Source organism: Microtus oregoni, unplaced genomic scaffold (assembly GCF_018167655.1).
Source record: "Microtus oregoni isolate MIOR12 unplaced genomic scaffold, Mior012 000000F_ref0000247, whole genome shotgun sequence".
NCBI lineage: Eukaryota > Metazoa > Chordata > Mammalia > Rodentia > Cricetidae > Microtus > Microtus oregoni.
This window is the reverse complement of record NW_024543059.1, coordinates 77158537-77185294: the sequence shown is the minus strand read 5'-3', so window position 1 is coordinate 77185294 and position 26758 is coordinate 77158537. Positions and strand designations below refer to the sequence as shown.

Sequence of the window (26758 nt, the reverse complement as noted above, 5' to 3'; positions counted from 1 at the left end):
CAACCATTCGTCCACAGGATATCAGTTTGACGTATTCCTGCCTTGTCTTCGTATGAATATATTCAATCAATTTCCTGTTCCCCGGTTGCAAAAGGGAACGAAAACCCAGGGCTAACTGCTGTTTCCAAAGTCTCTCTTGCCACCGTCACTGTACAAACACGAACCCAATCCTTGTGGCCTTACCACCTGTGCTGCTGACGAGATCACCCAGTGTCCTGTGCTCCAAGTCCTCGAAGGCTCTGACTTTTCATCTACTAGGCATCCTCAAAACAGACATATGTTCTTGTTTTCCCCAGGTGGGTGGCGGCAGGAATGAAAGTTCCTTGGGGCTCTGACATGCTAATCCAGGGCCTGCCACCGTCTGGGCTCATGGGACAGTCACCACTAAATAAAAACACTACGGAAAAAAAAGGCAGTTGATGTGTTTCTGTTGGCTTCATATCTGCTTCACTGAATAACCTCAGATTCTCCGAACATCACAGACTGGTGATAAAGAAGGACAGAGCATCGCCGCCACATTTAACACTTGTACATTTTATTTAGTTAAATCAGCCATTGTACAACATTGCAGCTATGTATTGTTAGTGTTGTATTGTTTTCCATTAACTAATACATGCCCTCATAGATATATTCAATTAGTGTTATCACCATGGGAACAAGATGCTGATTCATCAACTGAAAATTCACTTCTTCTCACAGTATTCAAGTTTTTTTTTTTTGATAACACAGCAAAAAAAAAAAATCAGAAACGAAAAAAGGTGAGTAACCATTATGTTGCTACACAGACATCATCTGCACTGCAAATAACACAACAGAAAGGCTTTTCATGAGCTCCGGTGAAGGTCTGACAAGATGGCCAGGGCATCTCTCAAAAAGGGCTGCCACCTGCTTCTTCTCTTGTTCTGGATGCCAAGGAATACTTTGTTTCTACTCAATCCCCCCCGGAAAGTGCTAGAGTTAGGGGCTCGGGAGATTAGGCTGATGGGAAACCTCTCTCCCAAGCAAATTCCTTTCTTGGCAATGTTACTTTAAAAGATGAAGTGCCGTTGTTTGTCCTGTTTGTGTTTGACATTCCGAGCAATGAGTCAGTTCTGCACACAGGAAAAGGCCAGATAGGATTGGAAAAAGTTCAATCTCAGGAGAGTACACTGTTTCCTTTCTTTCTTTCTTTTTTTAAATTTCATCTTCATTGAATATACTTTTCTTTAACAAATAACTGATTCAAAACGTATACTGTTTATATGAATATATTTGTGAATATATATATTTATATGTTAAAATGCTACACAGCTTCAACCACTAAAGGGATTAGACGTGGGGCATGGGATCACTCAGACTGTCATTGTCGCTTCTCTGAAACAAACAGAAAGTTACACAACTGCACTTCAGTTTCCAAGGGTTTCAAATAAATAAATCAAATAAAAAAAAAGAATTAATCAAAACCAAAACCAAATTTTCCAAGGATTTCTCAATCTTGTCTGCAAGCTGAAAAGCAGACGTAGCTAGAAAGTGAAAGCCCAGGGTGAAAATCATTAATATGATAAGAAGGGCTTGTGTGTGTGTGTGTGTGTGTGTGTGTGTGTGTGTGTTTAATGCCACATGCAGGTACTAGAAAAGAGATACATCTGGAGGTGGGGTGAAAAAAAAAAAGAAAAAGAAACCACTCCAACATGGTGACAGCATTTAACGTTTTCTGTGGTGCGTACATCTTGTTTCCAATGAATTATCTACAGTGCAGTGGCCAGAAGGAAGTACCACCGGTAAGACAGCATGGTTTGCTAAAGCAGCAATGAACACTGGAAAACTACAGTAGTTATAGCTTTGAAAATACCCTGCCAACGTGTCCAAAATCGAAAACACCTGAAAGTGCCAGAACACCACCCGTGCAGCTTCTAGCACCAGAATACCTCATCGTTTCCATCCGCATGTCTGTGCCCCCTTCATCCCCTCCCTTAGGGTGGCAGTTGGAGAGCCATCAGCCATGGCTGACCAGTACTAGAGACAGCTCCTTGGGATCATTCTCCAAGATTATGACCCTGTCTTTCGAAGCAGTGGCTACTCTGGAAGTGCTAAGGACATGTCTAGGTCTGAAGTGTTCCCTCTGGAGAACTGCGTTACCCTTCGACTGTGTTAGCGCTATCTTAATGAACAATCGGCAATCCCGAGAGGCTTTTAGTCTGTGATGCCCAGTGTAATTATGACAGGCAGTGGCTTCAGTTTTACTGTTGTTCATCTGAGAATTTCAGCTATGTACATTATACATGGATATCCTCGGGCGGATCCCCCTCTGTCGCTTGAAGAAGTCTGCAGGTGAAGTTCTTCTGATTAGTGGATTTTCATGGAGCTGGGGCAGAAGCAAAGAACAAGGGAGGCGCCAGTTCCCAGGTTAGCACGGATGCTCAAAAGAGTGGATACAGCATCCAGAATGAAGGATGCTATCTTTGGTCACAAATTAGCTTAATAGTTAGAGAGGGGATGGGAGAAGGAAGCAAAAGAAAATGCCGTGTATTTGCCGAGACTGGAAATGTCACGGGATCCCAGGAATTAATTAGGTCACTTAGGTTACTCAGTGAGGAAATGGGAAGTTGCATATCGAGTAGGTGTGTGGTTTCTGCTGAGAACTGGGCAGCTCCTCATTTGGCCTCTTGCGTTGTGTTCTCCTTGCAGAAATGCCGAAGGAGTTGCTGGAGATCTCTCTGGAGGTCGTCTTGGTCTAGGGCTCCGGGGACATCCTCCAGGTGCTCCAGGCTGATGCGTTTCCCCTGCTGGTCCTTCACCACAGCCCTCTTCTGTGTACTGGCTTTATTCATTGTTGTCCTACAGGGAGCAGATGAGAGAATCAGACCCCTTCCCTGGAGGCCCGTGCACTTCCTGCCTTAGCCTCGCATCTATTCCTATTAGCTTAGTGACAGCAGGTCATTAAGACAGCTGTGCTTCTCACATGTGTCGTGAGTGAGACTCTCCTATCAGAAATGACTCACGAAGCTTTAAGAAGTGTGTTTTGGAACAAGACATTAATTTTTTTTTTTTTTGCAATTACTTCAAATAAAAGACACTATGCCTTCGTTACATTTTCTCAAAGAGAAGCCAGGCCATGATTCAGATTTTGGTCAAGAATCCAAAATATCCTTGTTGTTTAATCTGAAGAAATGATTCCAAAATGATACTGTTGACAAGCTCAGAAAATCATTTAAAATTCATTTAACTTTGTCCAAATTTTGTTTTACTAGAACTTTTCTACGAGGTTTAGTTCTTTAAAAATGGAAATATTCTACCAATCTTTGAAACAGGGGGTACCAACAAGAAGGCTTCTGGTAGTTCCTTGAGAGTCAGCAAGAAAAGGCAAGGAGCTGAAAGTGACTCCTAAGGCATCCTCAAATCTTCACGTGTCTTACTCTCAGCATGCCACCATGCCAGGCAGCAGGCTCCTTCCTTCCCTGCCTCCGCACCCCTGGGGCGCCTGGAGAACAGACGCTGTCACTTGCTATTTTATTTCATACTCTTATTTTCTTAGAGAATTCATTTGAAAATAATACTGCAATTTGTTCTTTCTCTATTCTTCTCACTGACTACATATGAGAATAAAGCTTCATTGTGCAAATACGTGTTGAATATATTTTATGTACTATCTATACCTATAACAAATAAGAAAAACTGACTTTAGAGGATTTAAATGGCACCACACATTAATTTTTTTTAAAAAACATTAGCTAAGGGTCCAAGATTCCTGAGTTGGGGCCATAACAAGGAGGCCATGAATCTTGAACTCCAACAAAATGAAGAAAGACCAGGCATTTTCCTTATGAATCCCCAGTGTTTTGAAGCGAAAGGTTCTAATTATGATCGTTCTAAACTTACACTAATTTCTAAAAATTTACTTTTGCCAAAGTAATTCCAACTTTCCTTGGACACCCTTGCTTCCTAACTCTTTCTCTGAGTCTCTCACTTTCTAAGATATTACATAAATTATACTTTCATTTGATGATGTATCTAAATTTGTTCCTCTTGATGGAATGGTCAAATTCTATCTCTGTGGCTTCAACCAAGTTGTATATTTCTAGCTGTTCCCAGTCATTTCTGTTCATTCACTCCACAAAAGGCAAATATCTGTCTCTTTCTGTCAGGGATTTGGAGAGGGTTCCATAGTTCTGGTGTCAGTGAGCAGACCTACAGCCTGGGACGTTTTTAAAAAGTTTTCTGCAGATGTTTCCGCATAGGCATATATACGATAAAATGACTTCAATAACATATATACTCAAGTGCAAGTTGTCCCTCACTGTCTGCAGCTTTGTGCCCACCACTGCAAGGAGACAGGGAGTCAACTGCCTCTAAAACTATTCCAGTTCAAAGATCCTGGGATGCCAAGGTTTTTACAGAGGCTGTCTAGTTTCATCCGAATGATTGGGCAAAAGAGTTCAACATTCAGAACGGAAGAAGCATTTTATCTTCCATTCATTTGCCATTTGAAAGCTCTAGGCGACCAATTATGTTCTTTCCAATTCATAGCTGCTACTGTCTCTCACATTTGAGCAGAAGGCGGGACTGTGACAGGACCTTTAATTTTGCTCTTTTAATTATCGTGTTCCAGAAACCTAAAATAGCCTGGTGGAGTACTATAAAGGACAGTCTCTCTCCCCTTTTCAATGAGATGAGAAGCACAACAATAACTCGGGTTCCCATTGCATCTCCCACTGAGAAGCTGGGAGCGCTGGGGGAGAACCTATGCTGACGGTGGCGCTAAGGGACCAAAGACGCGAGCAACCATGGAGGCGATGCCTGGTTCAGACAGCAGATCCGCAGGGGAGCAGGCAGCTCACCGACACACGTGGGGAAGGCTGCTTACTCCTTGCGCATGCTCTTACGAAATCAGCTTTTGGCAACACTGTACATTCAGGACCTGGAACATCAAACTTAGGCTCCTGTTTCTTGATACACACACATGCAGCATCAATGGGGCTTGCTAACAGTGAAAAGCAGCTACTATCCAAAGCCAGCATAGAGGAAGACTGAGCTGGATAGAGTTAGTTGCCAAGTTAATCAAACAGTGTGCCATTGATTAGACTTCTCTTTATCCGGTCTCCAAATCTGACAATACAGTGGTATTTCCCACCAGCTTAGCTCCAACTGTATTAGCAATTTGCTTAAACCCAGAAAGTCAAGTTGTATAAACAAATGGCTCACCACTGCTGTGTCTCAGTATTAATTTGTAAGTACCAGTGGGCATGCTAGGAAGAACACACGGACACACCCACGCCTGACCCGTGCATTCTCATTCAGGGCAGTCGGCAGCCCAGAAGGGCTCTACCTTTCCTTTCTAGCATTAGAAACTATCTGTATCATGTTAGTTGGCAAAGCATCACCCCATGCTAACCCAAACCTCTTAATTACTGATCCATCCTCCTTCAGGATTTCATTCTCTACTAAACTGGGGAAATGAACCTTCATGTGGCTACCTGTGTAACCCAACGCCTGAGGTAAGAAAGAGAGAAGACAAGAATTGACTCAGACCACGGACATTTAAGTAAACCAGTCTACTGCTTTACTAATTAGCCTACTGCTAATTACTACTAATTACTACTCTGGTGGCACAGAGAGAGGTATCTGATGGGGCAAGTAACAACTCCTCCAAACTCATATGGGTATTGAGTTTTATTTAACACATCCTAAAAATTCCATTTGTGTCACAGATATTTTTACACTCCTTGTCAAAAGCTTGTAACTTATATCTACACTGACTGACTCTAAATTTTCTCCTTGTTTGGCCACCTTCCTTCTGACTGTGGAGACCTGATTGATAAATGAGATGATCAAAGACAAAACCAGAAGTAGGAAACCCAGACAGTTCACCTTGTGGACATCCAAGAAGTCAAATGCGCAGGACCAAAAGTATTTAAAGAAAGCTCACTTTTAATATGCAAATACATTAAGGTGCTACTTAAATATAGTTGTTAATACTATTATGGTTGTTCTAGTAGCTAGGGCTCAAACGCAGTGCTTTGTACGGGCTACACAGCCACCCTAAAATACAACTGGATCCCCCAGGTCTACCGTGAGTAAGTACAGTGGAGGGCACAGATTATAGCATTTAACTTTAAGAATTTAAGATAATTCTGCAACTATTATAATTTTATTTATTTATTTAACAAAGAAGTCCAGGCTGGCCTGAACTCATCTTGTGGCATAAGTTAGCTTTGAAGATATAGCATCCTGCCTTCGCCACTGCAGTGCCAGTGTTTCCAGCCTAAGCCACCACACCTGCCTTTATAATTTTAACAGACATCGAAAATCATGCCCCAACTCTGGAGAGCCGGATTCTGCCCCAGCAGGAATGAATCTTAGCAACCTGAATTTTAAAGAGGCTCCTTGGTGACAGGAATTTCTGGGCTGAGGAAATACTACTTCACCACATAAATTTTTCAAGAAGGAAATCTGGTTTCTGGGATTATCCTAACACTTCCCATGAATCTGGGCATGAAATGGCACAGTGACAAATGCTTTTCTTTCCAGACACAAAGCAACCATAAAATGCACATCGAAGGAAAACAAACACAAAATGAGACAAGGCTTCTGTACCTCTTCAAAGTCATCTTTGGCTGAAGGAAGGTCAGTGGCTAAGCTAGAGTCCCCCAGGCTTTTCTCCATCCTTTCTCCGTGTACCACTGTTGTTTTAACAACTTTGCTCACTCTACGGCCTTCTACTGGCTCGGCCTGAAACTGTGAGGTACTGGACAAAATGCTGGGTTCAGCCAAGGTCATCTAATGAATGAAGGACACACAACAGACAATTCCCAATGGCCAAAATGGAACAAGCAATGACATTTCTGTGAAATAAAATGGTTGTAATTCTGGCCTTCTTACAAAATAAAAACAGTAATTAGGAACAAATCTCATCAATTGGTCTCTTTAAGGATATATCACTACTGCACTGAACCAGTTAATGGGCCATTTGAATAAGTCTTACCAAGCACATTTCTTAAAGGCTGACAGTTGCAATGTGGATTGGCAACCTAAGCTTAGTCTCTTTCCCACAATTAACTTATTTCTTCACAACATGAAAATAAGTCAACCCCTGAAGGGAGAGCTTGAAAATCTATAAGAAATCAGTGTAGATTAGTATACAGCTTCGCGTCTATAATCATACGATTTTGAAGATGTAAGTAAAACAGAACCGTAAGAATTTCAAGTTCTGTGCTTAAGAGATCCAGCGTATGTGGTGGTCTCAAGTCTTCAAACAGAAAGCGATGAAGTGATAAATCAGAGTCACAGATCATTATTTTTTTCAGATTATGATTTTAATGACCCTGAGATGCAAAGGCTTGAGCATCAAACACACATCTAAAGTGACCCTCGGAAGGCTGGTGTGCCAATGAGGACCAAGAACTGCAGTACATTTGGACACTGTTTCTTCACGACACATGCCTGGCCAGAAAATAGATTTAATTCTCTTAAAATCTGACCTCGGATTTCTACCGTAATGAACTAGTGAATGAAATACAACATAGAAATGAAAAGAACCAAACAAAGACAATGAATACAATGACCACATCAAATCAAATTCGATGGGGACTGACACGTTTTGGCTTATGTTTTGTCTTTTGCTACAGAACGAGCTCTGCAGAGCTGGCTGCCCTCACCTCTGACTGCTGGGTGTCACTCTTCAATACCACACGCTTAATGACTTTGGAATAACTGTCCCCATCCTCAATGGTGACTGGCTCCTGTGGCGTTCCCTGCATTGTGATCTCCTCTTTCTCCACGCCATCAGAGGACACATACCGCCTAATGATTTTCCGGGTAACCTGAAACACATTCCATGTGTCTATCTTATGTTTGAGTTAGGGTACCACACTAGTGCTGGCATTTACATAGGACGTATAAAAACAGCCCTGTATCAAGCCACGGGCCAGTACCTTCTTCACCACGGTGTGTCCATTCTCATCAACATATTCTTCTTCTGTGACAGTTTCTGGGGGTATGTCAGGCATATCATCTCCCTAAACAATAGGAGAAAAAAAATGTTCATTGTCTGGCCCGGTTCTGGGGAGCTACATCCAAGTGTTTTTGATGTGAGGAATGTTAGAAAGCCAGAGGTCGTGTTGCAAAGTATTGCTGAGATGCGAAATCCTGTCAGTTTGATTAATTTAAAAAAAAAAAAAAAAGCAGGTAGATTTAAAAAAAAAATGCTCAGGAAAATCTCACCAAAGTTAAATAAAACTTAATCAAACAGCAAAAATGAATAAGCAAGAAGAGAGGCAGGTGGATCTAGAAGCCAATCCTTCTTCTGCATGTTGGCTCGTGGAGGAGGGCTGCAAACACCCTTGGCTCTGCATTCCCTTACAAACGAGACAGGAAGATGGGAGCGACCAGCCATGCATGCACAACCTACAGAGCATGCTCAGTCTCTGCTGTCCCAGATCTCTCTTAGTGAAGGGCAGAACCGTCCCGACGTGCAGCAACTTAATAGCTGGTACCTGGATAATCACTCTCCGGCGGACAACCCTGGTAGTTACCATGGCCTCCTCATCAGAGCTGGCCTCCAGCTCCCCTAATTCCTCTGTTAGCTCCTGGTGGAAGCATGTAAGAATCATTGTTTGGGGTTTTATTTTTTAATTAAGAAAATACTTAATAAAATTTTTATTTTATTTGGTCTTTTGGGACAGGGTTTCTCTGTATAAAAATCCTCACTATCCTAGAACTCACTTTTTTTTTCTTTCTTTCCTTTTTCCTATTTATTTATTTATTTATTTATTTATTTATTTATTTTTGTTTTTTCAAGTCAAGGTTTCTCTTTGTAGCTTTGGAGCTTGTTCTGGAACTCTCTCTGTAGACCAGGTTGGCCTCGAACTCACAGAGATCCAAGTGCTGGGATTAAAGGCGTGCACCACCACCACCCAGATTCAAAAGTAATTTTTAAGATAGGGTCTCACTTGGTCGACCACCCTGACTTGAACTTGCAATCCTTTTGTCCCAAGCTTGTGAGTGCTGGGTTTACAGATGTGCACCACTACACCTGGCTGCACACTTTGTTTAATTCGTTATTGGGTGTCTTTACTGCTGGTTGCTTTATTTAGCCATATCATATTCTGAAATTTTATGCGGGGAGATGTTGGTGGAAAATCATCAGGAGAAAAAAAAATAAATGTGTGGTGATCTTAAGCCTCAACAAGTATGCAGTCTCACTGTTTTCAGAATCATAATGAAATTCTGCAATCTGAGAGAAACTGGAGAAGCTACCAGTCAAAACTGGTCCCAAGGAGACATCCTTTCCCACATGAGTCCTGTACTTAAAACGGTTAATAAAAGTTAGGTGAAAATACAGGACCAAGTAGCACACTAAATACTGTGACCCAGGGACCGGCCTTGACTGGATAAGGGACTCTAATCCCATACAGGGGACAGCTCCTATTTGCAACAGAGCTTTCTCCAGTAAGTCAAATTTCCTGTAGCTATTGGTTAATAGGACATTTTCCTGGCATCAAAAATTGTAGGCTTTAAATAATATTAGACTCATTTTTCAGAGAAGCTGAGAGAATACTCTCATTTATGAGCCTGATCAAAAGCCAGACATGAGGCTAGCGACATAATTTTAGACCAGAAAATATGCCTTAGGAGTCTTAATCAGAGTCAGTTTTTCCTAAGGGAACATGATTTCCTTCCTCCTTTCCCTTCCCATACCTCCCCTTCTCCTCCTCACTTCTTCCCTTCCAAATTTTTTTTTTGACAAAATCAAGTAATGTTGTATCCAACAAAGGTTCTAAACTTATGATCCTCCTGCATCAGCCTTCAGGGCACTGGGCTGACAGGAATGACCACCACACTCAGCTTGGCATGACATTTTTTTTTTAAGGGAAAGAATACATTCAGTTGGCTTAATGTCTCAAAATACCCAAGATATAACTCTGCAATCTTCTTTTCTAAAGAAAAAGATATAAATTAAAAACTAAATTAAATATTAAATACAATCAGGAGCCTACTGCTAGAAATATGGTCAGCAGGAAGAGTAACTGAAATTACATGTTCTGGTTAGTGTCGGAAGAAGTTAGGGGTTCACAAATGAAGCAGATGAGGGACAACTAGAAATTCATTGAGCTAAGAAGAGGCTGTGAAAACCCTAGGAGGCACAGTGGCTTGTCCCAATACATGTCTGCACAATCCAGATGGTAGGATTTTTCGGATAACCTTCAAGCCTGTATTTCACGTTGCCCATGACTTTTTCCATTGAACTTTGGTAACTTTTTAGCCTGACAGAAATACAAACTTTTTTCTAGTATTCAGTCAGGCCAAGAGCCTTAGGAGCTTTGTGCAAAGACAAATGTGGAATAAAACTTCCCTGGATGAATGAGCACATTCTTTAAGACAAATGCCAGGAGCCTGTGCCCGTGCACCCAGATCTCGCCTTACTGTAGGTGTGGTTTTCGATGAATCCTGATCTCAGAGGTCACCCTCTGAGTGAACACTTTTTTGATAACGACAAAAGACGCACTATAATGTGCTCTCCTGCCACAGGCAAGAATTTGGACAATAAAACACGTCAACACCCTTAGGCACGATGTTATTCTTCTAGGTTATTCCTAAAACAAACCTGAGGAATCCTAATTTGAAAACTGCACTGGTTAAGATGGCTCCTTTGGCACAGGCTGTTCTGTCGAGCCCTGCGGAACTGGGTCTCCACACTCCAAAAGGGAGCAGGAAAGGACCAGCTTCAACTTCTACACTTGTACTGTGGTGTGTACAATGTATACACCCACCCACACACACACACACAAACACACAAATGCACAAATTCAACCCTCACATATACAAAAAAAATTTAAAAGAAAGTTTTACTTTTTGCACTGAGGAAAGTTTGGGGGGGGGGGGCTAGCCCACCCAGGTGTGCCAGTGAGAGCTCTGATCTCTAGATAACGCACACATCCTGAGGGCCCAGCATCACACTGGCAGACTTTCGGTAGATTTGCCCATCAACACCATCACACAAAGCCCTACTAGTTTTTCAACACCATGCTATACCGGTGGCTACTACAGTTCATTTTTCTTAGCAGGATTTGCCATGATGAAATCTGGGCCTGCAGTACAACAGTTAACACTGGGATTGTGTACTATTTCCCCTAGATTGACAAGTTCGCAGACAGACAAAGCTTAGGCATTTCCCGTGTCCCGGTTTAACTTATCTGACAAATCTTTTTATATTTACATAAAAAAATAAAAAAATTAAAGAAGCATCAATAGAAACGGAAAGTTCATAGCTTTGGCACAGGTGAGGAAGAACACATGGAGGAAGGGAGGCCTGACCTTTTGAAAAGCCGCATCACCGTCGAGCCTTTCCAAGACCTGGGGCTGGTCGTCTGCTGACTCGACTATCACCAGGCTCGTTTTCCTTGGAGACCTCTCCTCTTTGGGCTCAGGAGCCTCCTCGGGTTCTTGCACAATAGGAGAACCACGCTCGCTAGTCACCGGGGTCTGGAGACAAGACTTTGCGTCCTCAGGAGGGGTCCTGGTATCCTCAGGAGGGGTCCTGGCATCCTCAGGAGGGGTCCTGGCATCCTCAGAAGGGGTCCTGATGTCCTCAGGAGTCTTACAGAGAGAGCCAGGAACCTCTGTGGCCTTTTGAGTCTCTACTCCTTCTGACCCTGATGTTGTCACACTGAAACAGAAAAGTCAATTTGCCACTTAGGCACACTGGAAGGGAAAACGAAATTTCTCTTCGTGATAGCTAAGACTAGGTATGTCTTCAAGGATGCTTGCACACGGAGATGCCCATATGTAATAAGTATGAAAAACAATTGAGTTTCACAGAACAAATGTTTATAGATAATGCTTTTGAAGAAAGCAAGAAAATTAGCAGAATGAAATAAACCTGTGTTAATGTAGTTAGTATAATTACAAACATAAGGGAGCATAATTGTATATCTATTATTTGATGGAAGGACCTGTTGACACTGCCACTTTCTGGTAGCCTCTCCAAACCTCAGTTTATAAATGAGAACATATTGCCCTTTTCTGCTCCTTACTTTGTATCCAGCACCCTTCTGTCCTGAAAACAAATGACCGGAGCGCCTCTCTGGCAGTCCTGGTCTTCCCACATTTTACTTCCCCCAGCCTTATTTCCTGTACCTTTTCTGCAGGTTGCCCCTTGGACCCTATAGGCAGGTGAAGGAGGAAGGGGCCTGGGAGGAAGAAAGCATTTTGTATCTATGCTCATATTCCGGTGACAAGAGACCAAGACTCACTGTCAACGGAAGTATTGGGCTGTGAGCTCTTGACACACTAAGGTTGCTTCTCCTCAGCCGTTCTCTCCTGGACAGCCAGTGTCCCCAGGCAGCTCTCTCCGTTACCTGGTAAAGTTCTGAGCTAAACAACTCTCCAGGGCTTCTTTCAGGCAAGCAATGCCTCCCTATTCTTACTCTAACTCTGCCCGGGGCTCGAACTAACGGTACTGCATTTTGTTTGCATGCTTTATACTGTGCTGATGGCTTTATATTCAGATGCTGCGCAGCTCTGCTGAAGCACTCATGGGCTGTCTTTCCTACACCGTCACTCTTCAAACTCCCACGCAGCCATGGCACCATGTGGAAGCATTCCAATAAGATACAAAAATCCTACAAGACTGTAGTGACTGCGGTCTGCAAGGATCATTCTGTGAAGGTGAATCACGGGCTTATCCCTGGCCTCCAACCCTGTTAAATAAGTAAAACGTATATAATTTTCATGATCTTTAGATGTGGGTATGGAAACTTGGAGCACTGAGGATTGTTCAAGGTCGTGAACTAGAATCTGGCTCAGGTAGGACAGTGCCACACAACGCCATCACAATTGTGTATCTTGACTGTTTGACTTTTTCTACAGCACAGCTTATAGTGACAGCTGAGTCACTGTGAGATTATTGGAACTTCCCTGTGTAGAACCATGCTCACTCCCTGTCACAGCAGCTTTTCTTTGGAAATGCATTTAACAGGCTTTCTTCTGAAACTCACTAGCATTCCTGCTGGTCTTGTATTTTCCCTGAGAAATCTTGTTGAACTGGTTCCTGGTGCATTTGGGGAGAGAGCACTGCTGCTGGGCTGTCCCCCTCTGTCTTGGGGATGCAATCCTGAAATGTGGAATAACCAACAGAAATGTCTTCTTCGGAGACCATAGGTGGGTGGTCGCTGGACTCGCTTTCTTTGGAAGTCACTTGCTCCTCTTTTTGCTTGTGCCGGGCTGCACAGAGCTCCTCTTGAAGTACGGAAAACCCTGTAAGGAAGAATAATTGAAAATACTCAGGAATCTTACTCACACTAGGGGTCTGATTGGTAAGGAATGCTTTGCTCCACACCCTGCTGGAGGAGATGTTGGAGAGATGAACAAGAGATGCTGCTGGTGACTTTGGGATGCTGACCACTTAGGGGAGCCTAGGGAAGATACATGGTGCCTGTCAGTGAACTATGGAACCACTTCCTCAGTGATGTGTCTGAAGAAGCCCTAGTGGCAAGCAGTTATCTCCTGTGATAGTCGGGTCATAGAGTCTAAGCGGGAATAAGAATCCATAACACCTTGCATTCAGGGCTTTTTATGTAGAAGTGCTCACGTGGGGCTAAGGAATCCCACGACATTCAGAACAATGCTGAGTCACTGAGAGACTAAGACAGACTGGAGTGTGGAAAGAAGATGAAAAAAAAAACATCAAAATTGGGTTTGGGAAAAAAAAGAAGAGAGATTAATTATTTTCATCATATGCTACCAAGGTGTGAAGGAATTTGAACATGGAGGATTTGGTGATAAGAAAACAATTACTGGAGTTTACAAAAGGATTGGAATAGCACACAAAGGTCTCAAGAGACTAGAAGAAGAAACAGGACATCCCAGCCTCTCTCTTGAAGAGATTTCCTACAAAATGGACAGAGAAACAAAGCAGACCCAGGGAGGGGGCTATGCAGGTCAGAAGACCTATGCACTTTGTTTTTCCTTTAAGGAGGGGACTCTTAGAGTGCAATGGCATTGGATATAACTCAAACTATAAGAGCCAAATGGATATCTGAAGGAGTGAAGCCTTCCATCAGATAGAGGATAAAATTCAGCACAAAAGATGCAGTAGCTTTAGCAAATAAGGGAACTTAGCATACTGTGGCGGGAAGAAAGGTAAAGTGTGTGCACTTAGACACCTCATCTTGGTGGATTTTATGGTGAAAAACTGTAGAGATTTACTTGCAAATGTTTCTAGGAAATCTGAAGTGTGTCCAACAAGTAGGAATAAATAAGGGGAAGAGAAATGAAATGCTGAGGAAGGTTTGAAGGAAGAAGTGAAAGCAGAAACCAGCGAGAAGGAGCAGAAGTAAGAAGGGTCGAAGTTGGGAAAGAATGGGGAGGGAGAGACAAGCAAGAGAGGATGAATTCAGTAGAAATTCCTATGCAAAGATCCCAGGGCTAGTGCTCAAAGGCTTCGGCCGGTCTGAAGAACTGTCCACTCATAAATAAAGACCAAAGTGGAATGCTGATGTACTGTAGTACTTAATAGCCACAGGGTGACTGGCAATGATATTTTAGAGCAAAACATAAAATTCAGTGGTTAAAATAGATCAACCGATGTAAGCATCAGAAGTGTTCTTCAAGGGACTGAGGAAAAAGAAACTGGGTTGGGGCACCCATGGTAGGGAGACAATAAAGACTGAGTAGAGGGAGTTACCAAATGGACAGGGAGAGAAACAGAGGTAGAATGGAAACAAATACATTGTCACCAAGGGCTATAGTCTGTTGCCTAAAAACAAACAAACAAAAATGCAGGCAGCTCCTGAATTATCCCCTGCTTCCAAGAGACATCACTTGACCTTCACTGTTGTCCAGTACAATGGTCTGTTCCATTTCTGCATAGCTGTGGCTCAGGCGCTCCTGGAGGGGTTCTGTATTGGTCTCCAGGAGATGGACAATATCCATCCTGTTGATCTTGGTGAGGCATTCGATGAGGATAGTATCTGAGAGATTAGAGAAAAGGCACATTCCGTACATGTGAGAGGTCCTCTCTGGGGGTTCTTTCACTCAGTGGCTATACTAAGTTCTTGGTATCTATATCAGAACCTGGCGACTCCTAACTAGGTCCTTCATAAAGAGAGGCAAATAGCAATGTGTGGACCCTACATACTCTAAACCCTGAAAGCAGAGTTGCCAGATGAGCCACAGGACTCAGCTCCATGTGAACTCCAGGCAGAAACAGACACTTCAGCTCTATCTCAAATACTGTGTGGAATTTAGTTATATTAAACTGTATTTGTTGATCATCTGGTTTCTTAAGTTCAATCGAGTACCCTCCTGTTTTTATTGGCCAAATATTCCAGTGCTGCTAAAAAGGGATATGGGAGTAAAACAAGCAGCAAAGGATATGAAGGCAGATCTTCACAGAGACTTGAGAGAAAGGGATGAAGGTGTGTGGCAGCCATGGTCTGTCTTCCTTAACCGTATCACTCATCACCAGAGTAGCTGCTTGTTTCCCCTCCCTATATACCTCAACTCCAAGAGAGGAACAGGAACATGAGCTGCAGGCAGCACACCATCCATAAATAGTTATGACCACACAACTGTGCCCATTAACCAATGCTTAGGACCTGCTAGGTCTCCGTGATCCTCCCGTTGGCAGCTGGCGCTGGTAGCATTGCCAAATACTCGGCATTGTTTGCAAACACACCATGCAGGATTGCTCACGGAACAATATTATTTTACAAAATGACAGCAGCCTGTTGTCCTTCACTAACAGTGCTTCTTAGAATGCTGACGTTCAGCAGTTTATCTTACTGATTTTGTGAGAATGAATCTTTGGGTGACCCTCTTTCGCCTTGGGATAACACCTCTAGCTGAGCGTTTCCCCACCTACCTGTGGCATGCTTCCCATCCCTCTCCAGCCAGTACTTCAGCAGTGCATGGCTCTGGTCTTGAAGGGAGTTGGGGTTCTCAATTCGAATTTGGTGGATCTGCTCCTCGGTGAAATCCAGTTCTCTTGCTAATTCTAAAACAACAACAACAAAAGGCTCCATTGTCTACATTGTTAGCACAATGACTCTTCAGGTTTGAGTCTCCACACCTTGCTTCGTGATTTGTAAGTGATAGGATCCTGTGTTGCTAAGAGCATTCAGGTTAGAAGTGACTCAAACATACCTTTGATACATTAGCATTAACAATCTCTCTCCCTTAAAATTGGATATAGAATTAATTACAAAGGAGTGACGGTAACGTGTAAATGGAGATCAGAACATTATCACTCGTTTAGATTTTAATCGAGATGATGGAAGATAAATGACTATACAGGAGAAACCTCATTTCCCACATTTGTAGATTTCCATCTTCTTCAAATCCTGTTTCTGGAAATGTGCGCAAACATTTGTTTTGTAGCTAATTTATAGTGGTCAGGTATGCTCCTTTCTTTATTTGATGTCCATGAAGGGAAGGTCTGTGAAACATTAAACTAGCATAGGGTAGAAGTAAAATAGATTTTTTTCCAAGCTGGGCATAGTGGTGCACACCTTTAATCCTCCCCGGCACTCGGGAGGCAGAGGCAGGCAGATCTCTGTGAGTTGAGGCCAGCCTGGTCTATATTGGGAGTTCCAGGATGGCCAGGGCTACATAGAGAAACCCTTTCTCAAACGTATCTTCTACAAAGTTTCTTTATTTTGCTATTAATATTCTATATGACTACTTGATGCTTGTGCACACTATTGTAATGTGTAGGTATGCATTTGTGTGTAAAAGCAAATGGCTTCTATTGTCTACCTGGTATCTTCAATATTAAAAATGTCCTTGATCTAATAATTCTATTTTACTGATATATTGGCTTTTCCTTTTCTTTCATTCTGTTTGATTATAAGGTTTACAGTTTTGCTACTTTTATACTTAACAAACTTAGTATGTGTTATTACATACATATTCAAGGAAAATAATACATATCTAACATGCCAACAAGGGATATTTTGGTATCATTATCTCCTCCAAATCCTTACAGAATTATTCTAAAATTACCAAAAGTGAGAAAATGGCTATTTCTACTGCTTCCAGTCATTTATTCCAAGTTATTAATCATCTTTGAGGATAGGTAGGTTCTTATTCTTTTCCAAATCTTCGAGAAACTGGTAGAAGAGTATTATCTCTGCACTGTTTGTCTCAGTGAAGCATATTCAAGTAATACGTAAGAAACCAAATCAGAGTTTAAAATAATACATATAAAAGCAAGGTAGACTATAATACTGCTGAATATTAAGTCACAGACAAATGAAAAAATATTTTAAATTTATAAATCATAATTTGCAAGTAACAATGTGGATATTAGAATTTATTTTCTCTTAAAAAATTGCTCAGCATATACTCTATACTTCAATACCCCTACAGCAAAAAAATCACATCTCATTTGTATGTGCTTTAACAATCTCCCAGAACACACTCTAGTATTATTTACTATGAAGCCACTTGACATCAAACATCAAAAATATGCAACCCTGGTGAAATCTCAAATGTTATGAAAATTGCCAGACTTGGTAGCTCACATCTGTATTCTCAGCACTGAGGCAGAGGGGTTTACCATGAGTTTAGGCCAGTTTAAGGTATTTAGTGAGCTCCAGGTTGGCCTGGAACCTGTCTCATGAAAAAAAAAAGATTATAAAAATTGAATCTAAAATTGTATGAAACGTGGGAATCTTCCTGCAGTTTAGCTGACTATAAGAGGATGGGAAAACAGGGTTATTCTCAAAGTCTTCAAATCTAAAGCTCTAAACTCCAGAATTGTTGTGAACCCTACGCTCAGGCTGCACCATTAGCTATGGCATTGGATTCTTCAACTCAGATTTCTCCTCACACTATTCCTTATAGTCTTCCTCAAGAAAGATAAAGAAAAAAATCTTTAACTGAGTGGGTTTTGTTAAAAAAAAAAAAAAACAACTGGATCACACCAATTACCTGTCCAGCTGAAGCCAAGATGATCAGCAATATAAGCCAGCCTCTCTTCAATCCGCTCCTGCTCATCTTGGGGATCTACAGAAGGTCAAAAACAGAATGGCCAAAGAGTATCTGGGACAGCAAGGGAACCACAGTATTGATCATCCAAGGAAGGGAGTCACTGATATCTGATAGTTGCACAAATTAGCTATCATGGTTTCGGTCATATGAAGTGGTGTGTTTTCTGATTTCTGGGGTAGAACGGGAGAATCCCACGTGGTGAATCGTGGGAACCATCTGCTTCCATATCCCTTTAATGAAGACTAATAACTGAGCAGAATGTCTAGTTATCTCAGGGCTTTCCTTTTCCAGTTTTGAAAAAACGGCCCATGTAAGCATGCTCATTTTGCACATGAAATACTGGAAAAAAATCACAAATGGGATATAGAAGAGGAGTGACAGGCTGGGCTCCACTACTAAAGCCTGTGGAGGTGTTAGTCACCACCACGTCCCGCCTGAAAGAATGCACGAAGAATGATCTTAGTCATGGTTGGACCGACTAGCCTGTCCAGGAACAACACTGTCCTACTGACCTTGAAAGAAGACAAGATAAAGGCACTTTAACTTTGTCTGTCAGGCTAGTAGGATATTTGCTTCTGAGGCAGAGTTTCTGGCACCTGTTCCTAAGTAAAGGCATGAGCGCTCCCTCTCACAAACTAGAATTCATCCTAGTCCATTTAACTGCTGTAGATTGATGGGCAATATCAAGAAATTCTATGTCACCCAAATTTAGCAGTAAGTCTTCATTTAGAGATAGTGGAAGTTTGCCGGTGGCCTCTCAAAGTCCCCCGTGGTTTCCTTTCTTCACAGTTTCAAGAGCCATCATTCCGTTACATCGTGCAAAGTTTGAGATTTGTTGTCTGCTGAATCTCATCTAAACATGTTCACCATCTCTCTACTTCACAAATAAAGAGCGATTTTTTTTACCTTAGGTTTGTTTGTTTAATATGGTTACCATGGTATCTGAAAGCCAACCTCTCTGAATTGAAAACCAGACCCACAATAATTAGAATTTCAGGATGTGAGCAATCTTTTTGAGTAAAGGGCTTCCTAATCATGACAAAATTGAATGTACCAATTATTGAAAGCACATAAAGATGAGAAATTCGAGCACTAAGTCCTTGTGCTGTGAAACCCATATGCTCAGGTGTAAAAGCGAAAGTATTTAACTTGAGGTTAAACCTGGAACTCCAGAACAACAAAACTCAAAGCTTGGATGGCTTTACATGCAGCAGCTAAAGAAAGGCAAGGTCCCCGGTGCTTGGTTATGTTTATGTTTTTGATAAGCATTCTCATTACTCAATCTTGAGATTGTTTCATAGACAAGAGTATACAGAAAAAGCACAAAACACAAAAAGGGCTTACACAAACACATTAACCACTACAGAAAGCTTAAAGAAAAATGAGACAGAAATCACAAAATAAAACAAACATTACACACCAAAAAAGAAAAAAAAATCTCTATTGAATTTATGACATGCGTAGCACAGGGAATTCCAGCGGCTGGCAAATACCTTCAGTACGGTCATGGCCATTTTCATCAGGGATGCGTTCAATCATAGTCTCAATGGACTCATCCCAAATGGGCCTTGTGTCAAAGATGTCCTCAGGAGCTGAAAGCTCAGTCTCAACAGCTGGCAGATTCTCAATGACTGACACTTCCAGGGCACTACTACTTTCATCATCTGAAGGCGGCTCCTGCTCCCTTTCCGACTGTGTGAGCCTGTCCACTAATTTGGAAGCCTCGTCACTAATCTCCTCAAAGAATTCTATGGAGTTTCTATAAAGGTCAAAGAAATGCTCCCTACTCTCTTTTGTGGGGCTTGTGCCTGTCCTGCTGGAAGATGGGGTGCTTCTGCTTTTAACTGGCAATCGGGATGCAAACAGCTTTGGTTTGGTGGCCCCTTCTTCTGATTCTGACTCAAACCCTTCTGCCCTCTCCCGACTCTCTGTTTCTGTCTCAATGTAACTTCTGGCTTTTACTGGGCATTTGGTCTTAGCATCCAAAGCACTAGCATCTGATTCAGATTTGCTTCTACCATCTGGGGCTCTACTTAACGTGTCTTGTCCCTGGGGAACAGCTGTCTTCTGGAAAGATGTGTCTGGATGGGAGAGCTGCCACTCGGTTCTTTGGGTGGGTGCTTTGATGGGGATTTTGGACTTTGGTTTTGTGTCATCCTCCTTACTTTCCTCATCCATACCAGATGAGAAATCATCAGAAAATGCGCTCTCATCCTCTGCAGATGGAGGGATTGGGACCGAAGCGGACACAGTCTGCATCGGAATTTGAGGTTTGCTTTCAGCAGAAGGCACATTTTCCATGGGTGCAGTAGGGATCTCAATCACAGACTTCTGTTCCTCTGGAGAAGAATCTAGGGACTCGTCATCCCGGTCTGAATGAATAGACCTGGTGACTGTGGAAAAGTCCATCTGAACAACAGGCTGAGGGAAGGCAGGGCAAGACAGCTGCCTCACAGTGCTCAGAGAAGATGTATCACTAGACTGCACGGTGGGGAGGCCCTCCGCTGCTGTGGAGACGGGCTCTTTTGCGGGCAGTTCAGAGGAAGTGGGAGTCATCATTTCGGCATCAAGGTTAGCATCTGAGGCAGGTGATTCCTCTATTTCTTCACTCGCATCATCAGGAAGTAATTCTCCCTCATCGTCTACGGCTTCTTTGGAGTCTGAAAGTTCCAGTGACTCACTTGTGTTTTCCAGCTGTGGTAGCTCGGCCCCCGTGGCTCCTTCCTTCGAGTCTTCAGAGACAGTCTCTTCATTGGACTCTTGACCAATCTGGAAAAATGGTAAGCTTTCATCCGCATAGGACCTTTTTGTCATATCAATAGCACCACTTCGGGTCATCTCAAACAACTTGCCTTCCTGGAAGAGGAATGGGTTTTGTTCACTCGTTGGGGTCCCCTCTTCCGTTGGGGTCCTGGCAGGAGTCGTATCGGGAGTGGTACCCTGGGATTGTCGGTCTACCATCAAACCAAATATCTTCTGTTCCTCCTCCTTCACTCGAGCTTCAAAGGCTTCATCATCTTCACGGATTTCACTCCAGGAGTCAGCAGCATCCACATCGGTTTTGGTGATGATGACTTTGCTCACTTGCTCACCGGCGACCGCAGGTGCATTTGGTGTCACGGGGGCTACAGATGAGGGAGGCTCATCTGCCTGCATGCCCCACAAGGTACTTTTTTGCTCGGGTTCAGTTTCTAGGCCACGGCTCTCAAAGTTTGACTCTTGGCTCGAGGCAGTTCTACTCGAGAAGTTTGTCGTTACTGCATCCTCAGCAGAGGATCTGAGGACAACAGAGTACACTTCCGGTGAAGAAACAGCTGCGGCCTGACAGGTATCTGTTTGGATTTTGCTCTCCTCACCAGAGAAAAATGATGACGAAGGAACGTTTTCATACGGGCTGGTTATTTGAGGGTCAGAATTGTCATCCGTCTCAGCTAAGTCAGACGCTGGAACATTCATGGCAAACGTTTGAGTTGTAGGAGATACATCTTCAGTCGGACAGTCCCCTGACGTGTTCTCCCAAGTCTCAGTAGTTATTGTGGCCTCTGCTTTAACAGTGGAAGATGGAGAGGGTATTTCTTTAGCTGATTCCTTTCTTTCAGACACTGCACAATGCGACAAAGACAAGCAAGAGCCATCATTGGGGAAATCCGTTTGCGCAGATTCCACTCCAGAAGGATCAAGCTCTCTTCCTTTTGGGTCATTTTCACAAGGCTTCTGGAGATCCAGTGACTCTTTATCAATGGCCAGCTGTTCCTCAACATCATTATATGCTGAACTCTGAACTCCTAAGGAGATAGGGGTGGCTGAGTCACCAAGGCTCACAGCCTCACAACCATGGCCATCACAGGTTTTTGACTGATGGGTCTCTCTGTTCAGATCATCGTAAGACCTATCAACACCATCAGTAGAAGGAGTCTGATGGTCTTCAGCTAAATGAGATTCACCATCTTTGTCTTCTTCTGACTTACCCGGCTCCTCTTGAATATCCTCATTCATCTTGAAAGTGTATTGTTTGGTAACGATAGGCTGGAACTGGGATTCTTCAGGGCTGGAATTAGAGTCTATGCTGGATGGAAGGGGAGATGGAGGTTGCACTCGAATAACCGGCTCTGTCAGAAGTCCTGAGTCAGCACCTTTACTTAGGTGTGTCAGCTCAGGTTCACTTTCAGAGGAGGAAGAAGCTTTTCTGCTCTCTGAAGTCACCAGTACAGGGACCTCACCCTCATCAGCCACGCTCTCCATCTGTTTCTGTTCATCTGCTTCTACTGAACAGTCAGCATCGGGGTCTGAGGCCGAGGAGGATCCATCTTGCCTGGGTTCTTTCTTGTAGTCCCTTTTCTGCTTTGCCTCTTGCTCAAGTTCATCAAACGTTTTAATTTTGGTTACCATTTTGAACATTTCCTCTTCTGGCGTGAATCTCTTTTTCTCCCCATTTTCAGAGTCCTCCTCCTCTGCACATTCATGAATCACAGCTGGTTTCGGTGTGCTTGAATCTGAAGTCTTGGGTGTGACCTCATAGCTAACCTCTTCAGAGCTGGGTGTGTCAGGGGAAAGGGGGCTTTTCCCGGAGCTCTCCATGAGGGACGTCTGCTCAAGGCTATCATCCTCAGCACTGCCATCGGGGTCTCGGAGCAGCCGAGAACGCATGGAAGCCACTTCAACAACAAGATCTGTTTTGGTCATAGCTGCAGGGAGAGGAAAGTGACTTGGGAGAATTCCTGCATTCATTTTAGGCTCCACTGGGCTGCTCTCAAGGGAGTCCCTGCAAGGGGACTCTTTCAGAGGACTGGGTTCCAGAGAATCGGGAGTCTTGTGTGAGGAGTTGTCTTCCAGCACAGGGCTGGCTTCTAGAGAGTCTTTGTGGCTTACTGCTAATGATTCATCAGCCATTGGGCTGAGGATCTCACTATCCCGGCTAGGGAGTGGAAGTTCTAACCCTTGGGGACTTCTAACGGCTCCCTGGGGCTTTGCTTCTGTTCCCTCACCTGTCTTCACAGAAGCATCTGATGGTGGGAAGGTCTTTGTCACCTCAGAGGGCGTTGTGGATTCCTGAGTTTCACTTTCTGGTTGGGTCTCAGAAGTGGAACTAACAAGTGGGAGCTGACTTTCATCACAAGACCCCTTCTCAGTAAACGCCTGGCTTGTTTCATTGGCTAATGATACACGGTGGCTGCTAGAGCAACCGTCTTGTTTGGAGTACGCATCTTGGGAAGCGTCTTGGGTGACCTCCTTCTGACCATGCTCAGCGGAGGACTCTGAACCCCCAGTTACCTCAGCACCTTGTGTTTCAGAACTATCAGGAATGTCTTTAGCTACAGGAAGCTCTGTTTCGGAATGACTTTCTCTGCGTGTGTCTACCTTGGTTTCCTTGATATCTCCAATTTGTTCCTCACTTTTCTTTGGTGAAAAAGAAAGACTCTCTGGACTTGTCTCGGGGGTTTCTGCTAGGCCCTCATGCTTGTAGCTCTCTTCTGAACTGATCTGAGGGGTACCCTCCATCAGGCTGCCACAAGGGGAGCCTGCTATAACTTCCTGCTTCAGGCTTTCGGAGCTGCCACCCAGAGCCCCGCTCTGTAAAGACAGAGCTGGAAGAAACTCGTCTTTCATGTAATCTAGCGGAAGGGTTGTGTTGAAAGGACTTGTGATTATTTGGTCTAACTGAATCTGAGCCTTCTCTGTCTCCTCGGTGAGGCGGAACTGCTGGTATTTGTCATTGTCTTCTAACTCTTGCTTGATGACGTCAGAAAAGTCAGTGGAGGTTTTCCTGTCTGGGCTGATCTGAAGATCCATGTCTCCTTGCTCATCTACTATCTTGTCTTGAAGGGTCTCACTGCCCCAAGGGCTTCCGTCTGCCACCACTGATGGAATGGGCTCAGGTGTTTTAATAACGCGGGCTTTCTCAAACCTTTCTCTAACTGGATCTTCTGTCCTGAGCCCAACAGTGATGGTGGAAGAACGGAACCTTCTGGATTCAGTAGGACCTGTCACTGGAAACCTCTGGCTACGCTTGACTGTCTGGCTTTCTGCTCTCTGAGTTACTGTGTGCCCCTTTTCTTTTTCTACCCGAGTTTTACTTTTGTCTTGTGGTTGCTTTTGCTTTGTTGATTTGTGCTCAAAGAGTCCTGTCTTGTGTTTCGATGGGTCCTGACCTGATTGGAAGGCTTTCATCAACTCCCGGACAGACATTGTCTCCTCAATTCGTTCTGTTTTGGAGGTGGGAGATACAGGTGGCTGCTTTTCTGTCTTCACAGGGGACACAGGCAGGTGCTTATCGTTTTTCCCAGTAGTTGACATGGAGGCTTGCTTCTCTGCTGTTCTTGCAGATGGTGAAACTGGCAAGCGTTTCTCGGTTCTCCCGGGTGACACAGGAGGGCGCTTCTCTGTTCTTCCAGATGACGGTACCGGGGGACGTTTGTCTGTTTTACCTGAAGGTGACACAGGTGTGTGTCGCTCCGTTTTCACAGATGACACAGGGGAATGCCTTTCATTTTTTGTTGACGGGGATCCGGGTGAGTGTTTCTCAGGCTTACCTGAGGATACTGGTGAATGTCGTTCGGTTTTTGGCGACGGAGACACGGGTGAGTGTTTCTCCGTTTTGCCTGAAGGTGACACTGGCGTGTGTCTTTCAGTTTTTGCAGAGGAAGAAAGGGAAGAGTGCCGGTCTGTTTTAGAGGAAGGAGATGACTTGGAAGAAGGTGATACAGCTGGCTGTGTCCTGGGCGTGGTCTTTTTAGGCACATCCTCTTTGCCTTTGACTCTGACGGGCAACTTGCTTCGACCTTTCTGCTCATCTTCTACTCGCTTCTGAAGGGCCTTTACTTTGTCCTTTATGGAACCAATAGGAGTTTCTTCTATCAGAGGAGAGGTGGCCTTGGCAGTGGGAAGGGGCTCGGGGGCCAGGCCTCGCTCTTCATCTACCGACTCCTCTGAGCTACCTTTCTTAAGTTCAGTCGTCTCTTCACTGTCATGGGGGCTTTCATCTTTTGGTTTCTGCTTTTCTTTTAGCTTCCTCCGCACTGGCTTCTTTATCACCAGGCTTGGTTTGGACTGCTTCTGGGCACTCTGTTTCTCCTCTGCTGGCACAGCCTTCCCTTTATTATTCTCAGAGCTCTTGCCAACAGCTGAGGCCTGACTCGTCTCCCCTGACTTCTCCTGAGCTGTTTGTGGCTTCTTTTCATGAGAAGCATATGAGTTTAGGTCATCCGTAAGGTAATTCACTAAGCCAGTGGAGTCCTTCTCTGATTTGACCTTGGTGCCCCTGTCTACTCTGACTTCTACACATGGGCGTTCAGTGATTTCTACAGGTGCGTGCTGCTTGGCCTCTTCAATTTCCTCATCACTGACAATGACCCATTCCTCTTCTAGCTCTCGCTCAGACTGAGACCTCTGCACTCTGCCTTCATCTCTGACACAGGTGCCACTTCGCAGGATTGCATTCACCTTCTCTAAGTCCTCCTTAACTCTTTCAACAATTTCGAACGGTTCGCCTGGCTCCTCGTCAGCAGCCTTCGCCAGCTCTTTCACTTTGAGGGAACCTGCCTTATCAGACACATCTGTGGTCAAGATGGCCGTCATTTTGATCAGATCTTGTTTCATCTCAGAAACTTCAGAGAGCAAGTCCGGACTGGCTAAGACGGGAACTTCATTAACCAGGTGGCTTTTCAGGACAGATGTTTCTGTCGACTCTGTCTCATCATCTTTGATGTGAATGAAAAACATCGAAAGTAAAATGGAAATCAAAAAAGATATCTGGCAAAATGTAATCAGGACCAAAACAACACAGCGTCTTTTCCTGGTGGTGGAAGGGGCAACAGAATGGGCTGGGGATAGTGGATCCACAAGGTCTCAAGGAACAAGAGCAAAGCAAGGCTAACGGAAAAAAATAACTGAAAAGGAAAATGAGCAGGAAATAACTTGCTTAATTTTCTCACTTGTAGCACATTCATACATACAACAGAGCTATCACAGATACTCAAGACATACATTTAAAATATCACAAATCAAAAGAAGAAGAGCGCAGTGAAATTACACAGAGATATCTCAAGATTGTCCAGATATTACAGATCAATGTCAGAAAACAAAACAAAACAAAAAAACCATGGGTAAAAAAAAAATAGAAAAAAAAGCGTTAGAAATTGCAGAAACCCGATTTCCTCTCTGAGTAAGCCAGTCGGAGCCGATTCAGAATTGCACCCAACTATATCCATACATTTTCAATCCCACAGGTCTGGAATTTGGTCAAGTACTGTCCTGCCAGCATACAGCAATGGCAGAACACACGTCTGAGTCAGCTGCAGACTGGCATTTCGTCGAGGGGAAATCCACACCTGACGATGACACACATCTCGTGTGGAGAGGCATGGCCCTTTCCTCGGAGGGACCTCCTTGTTTAGAGATGTCGTAGACAGACCAAGGAGGAGGATAAAGGAAAGGGAAGGACAAATGGACGGAAACAACAGTTGTGACGGAACGTTTATGTGAGGCCAGAGTTAAAAGGTGATGCGTGGCAAACCCAAATTAGAGACAGTCACACAGGACACACACACAGTTGATGTAAGCCAAGTTATTTCCATGCAAAGCAAAGGTGGAGTAAAGCTGCTGGGCAGGGGCCGCCTTGCAGAAAAGTGCAGGCAAGGAAGGAGGTGAGAAATTAGAACAAAACGTAAAACGTTACTGTGATGAAGCATAGTTACTCCCTACCAGTCCGTGCGGGGGTCTGTGAGGTCTACTGGAGTCACAGGTGGGGTGGGGCGCCTTTAATCACGACAAACGCAAGAAACTCTCGGGG

At 43.7% G+C, this 26758-nt stretch overlaps 1 protein-coding gene across 50 annotated transcripts in view; it reads right to left on the bottom strand.

The window, feature by feature from the left end:
• Nucleotides 1-518: 518 nt before the first annotated feature.
• Ank2 (ankyrin 2) overlaps nt 519-26758 on the bottom strand; it is a 520770-nt gene continuing 494530 nt past the window's right edge. For 18 of the 50 annotated variants that reach the window (XM_041659227.1, XM_041659266.1, XM_041659221.1 and 15 more), the window contains 12 exons: nt 19464-25667; nt 17911-17985; nt 15842-15973; nt 14805-14948; nt 12975-13233; nt 11293-11644; nt 8472-8564; nt 7911-7994; nt 7635-7799; nt 6574-6756; nt 5378-5469; nt 519-2817 (listed from right to left, as the gene is read on the bottom strand). In XM_041659227.1, coding sequence (XP_041515161.1) covers nt 2634-2817; nt 5378-5469; nt 6574-6756; nt 7635-7799; nt 7911-7994; nt 8472-8564; nt 11293-11644; nt 12975-13233; nt 14805-14948; nt 15842-15973; nt 17911-17985; nt 19464-25667 — 7967 coding nt within the window. In that variant the 3' untranslated portion in view covers nt 519-2633. The remainder of the gene's footprint in view (nt 2818-5377; nt 5470-6573; nt 6757-7634; nt 7800-7910; nt 7995-8471; nt 8565-11292; nt 11645-12974; nt 13234-14804; nt 14949-15841; nt 15974-17910; nt 17986-19463; nt 25668-26758) is intronic. The other 32 variants (XM_041659400.1, XM_041659418.1, XM_041659445.1 and 29 more) reach the window with 4 other exon arrangements.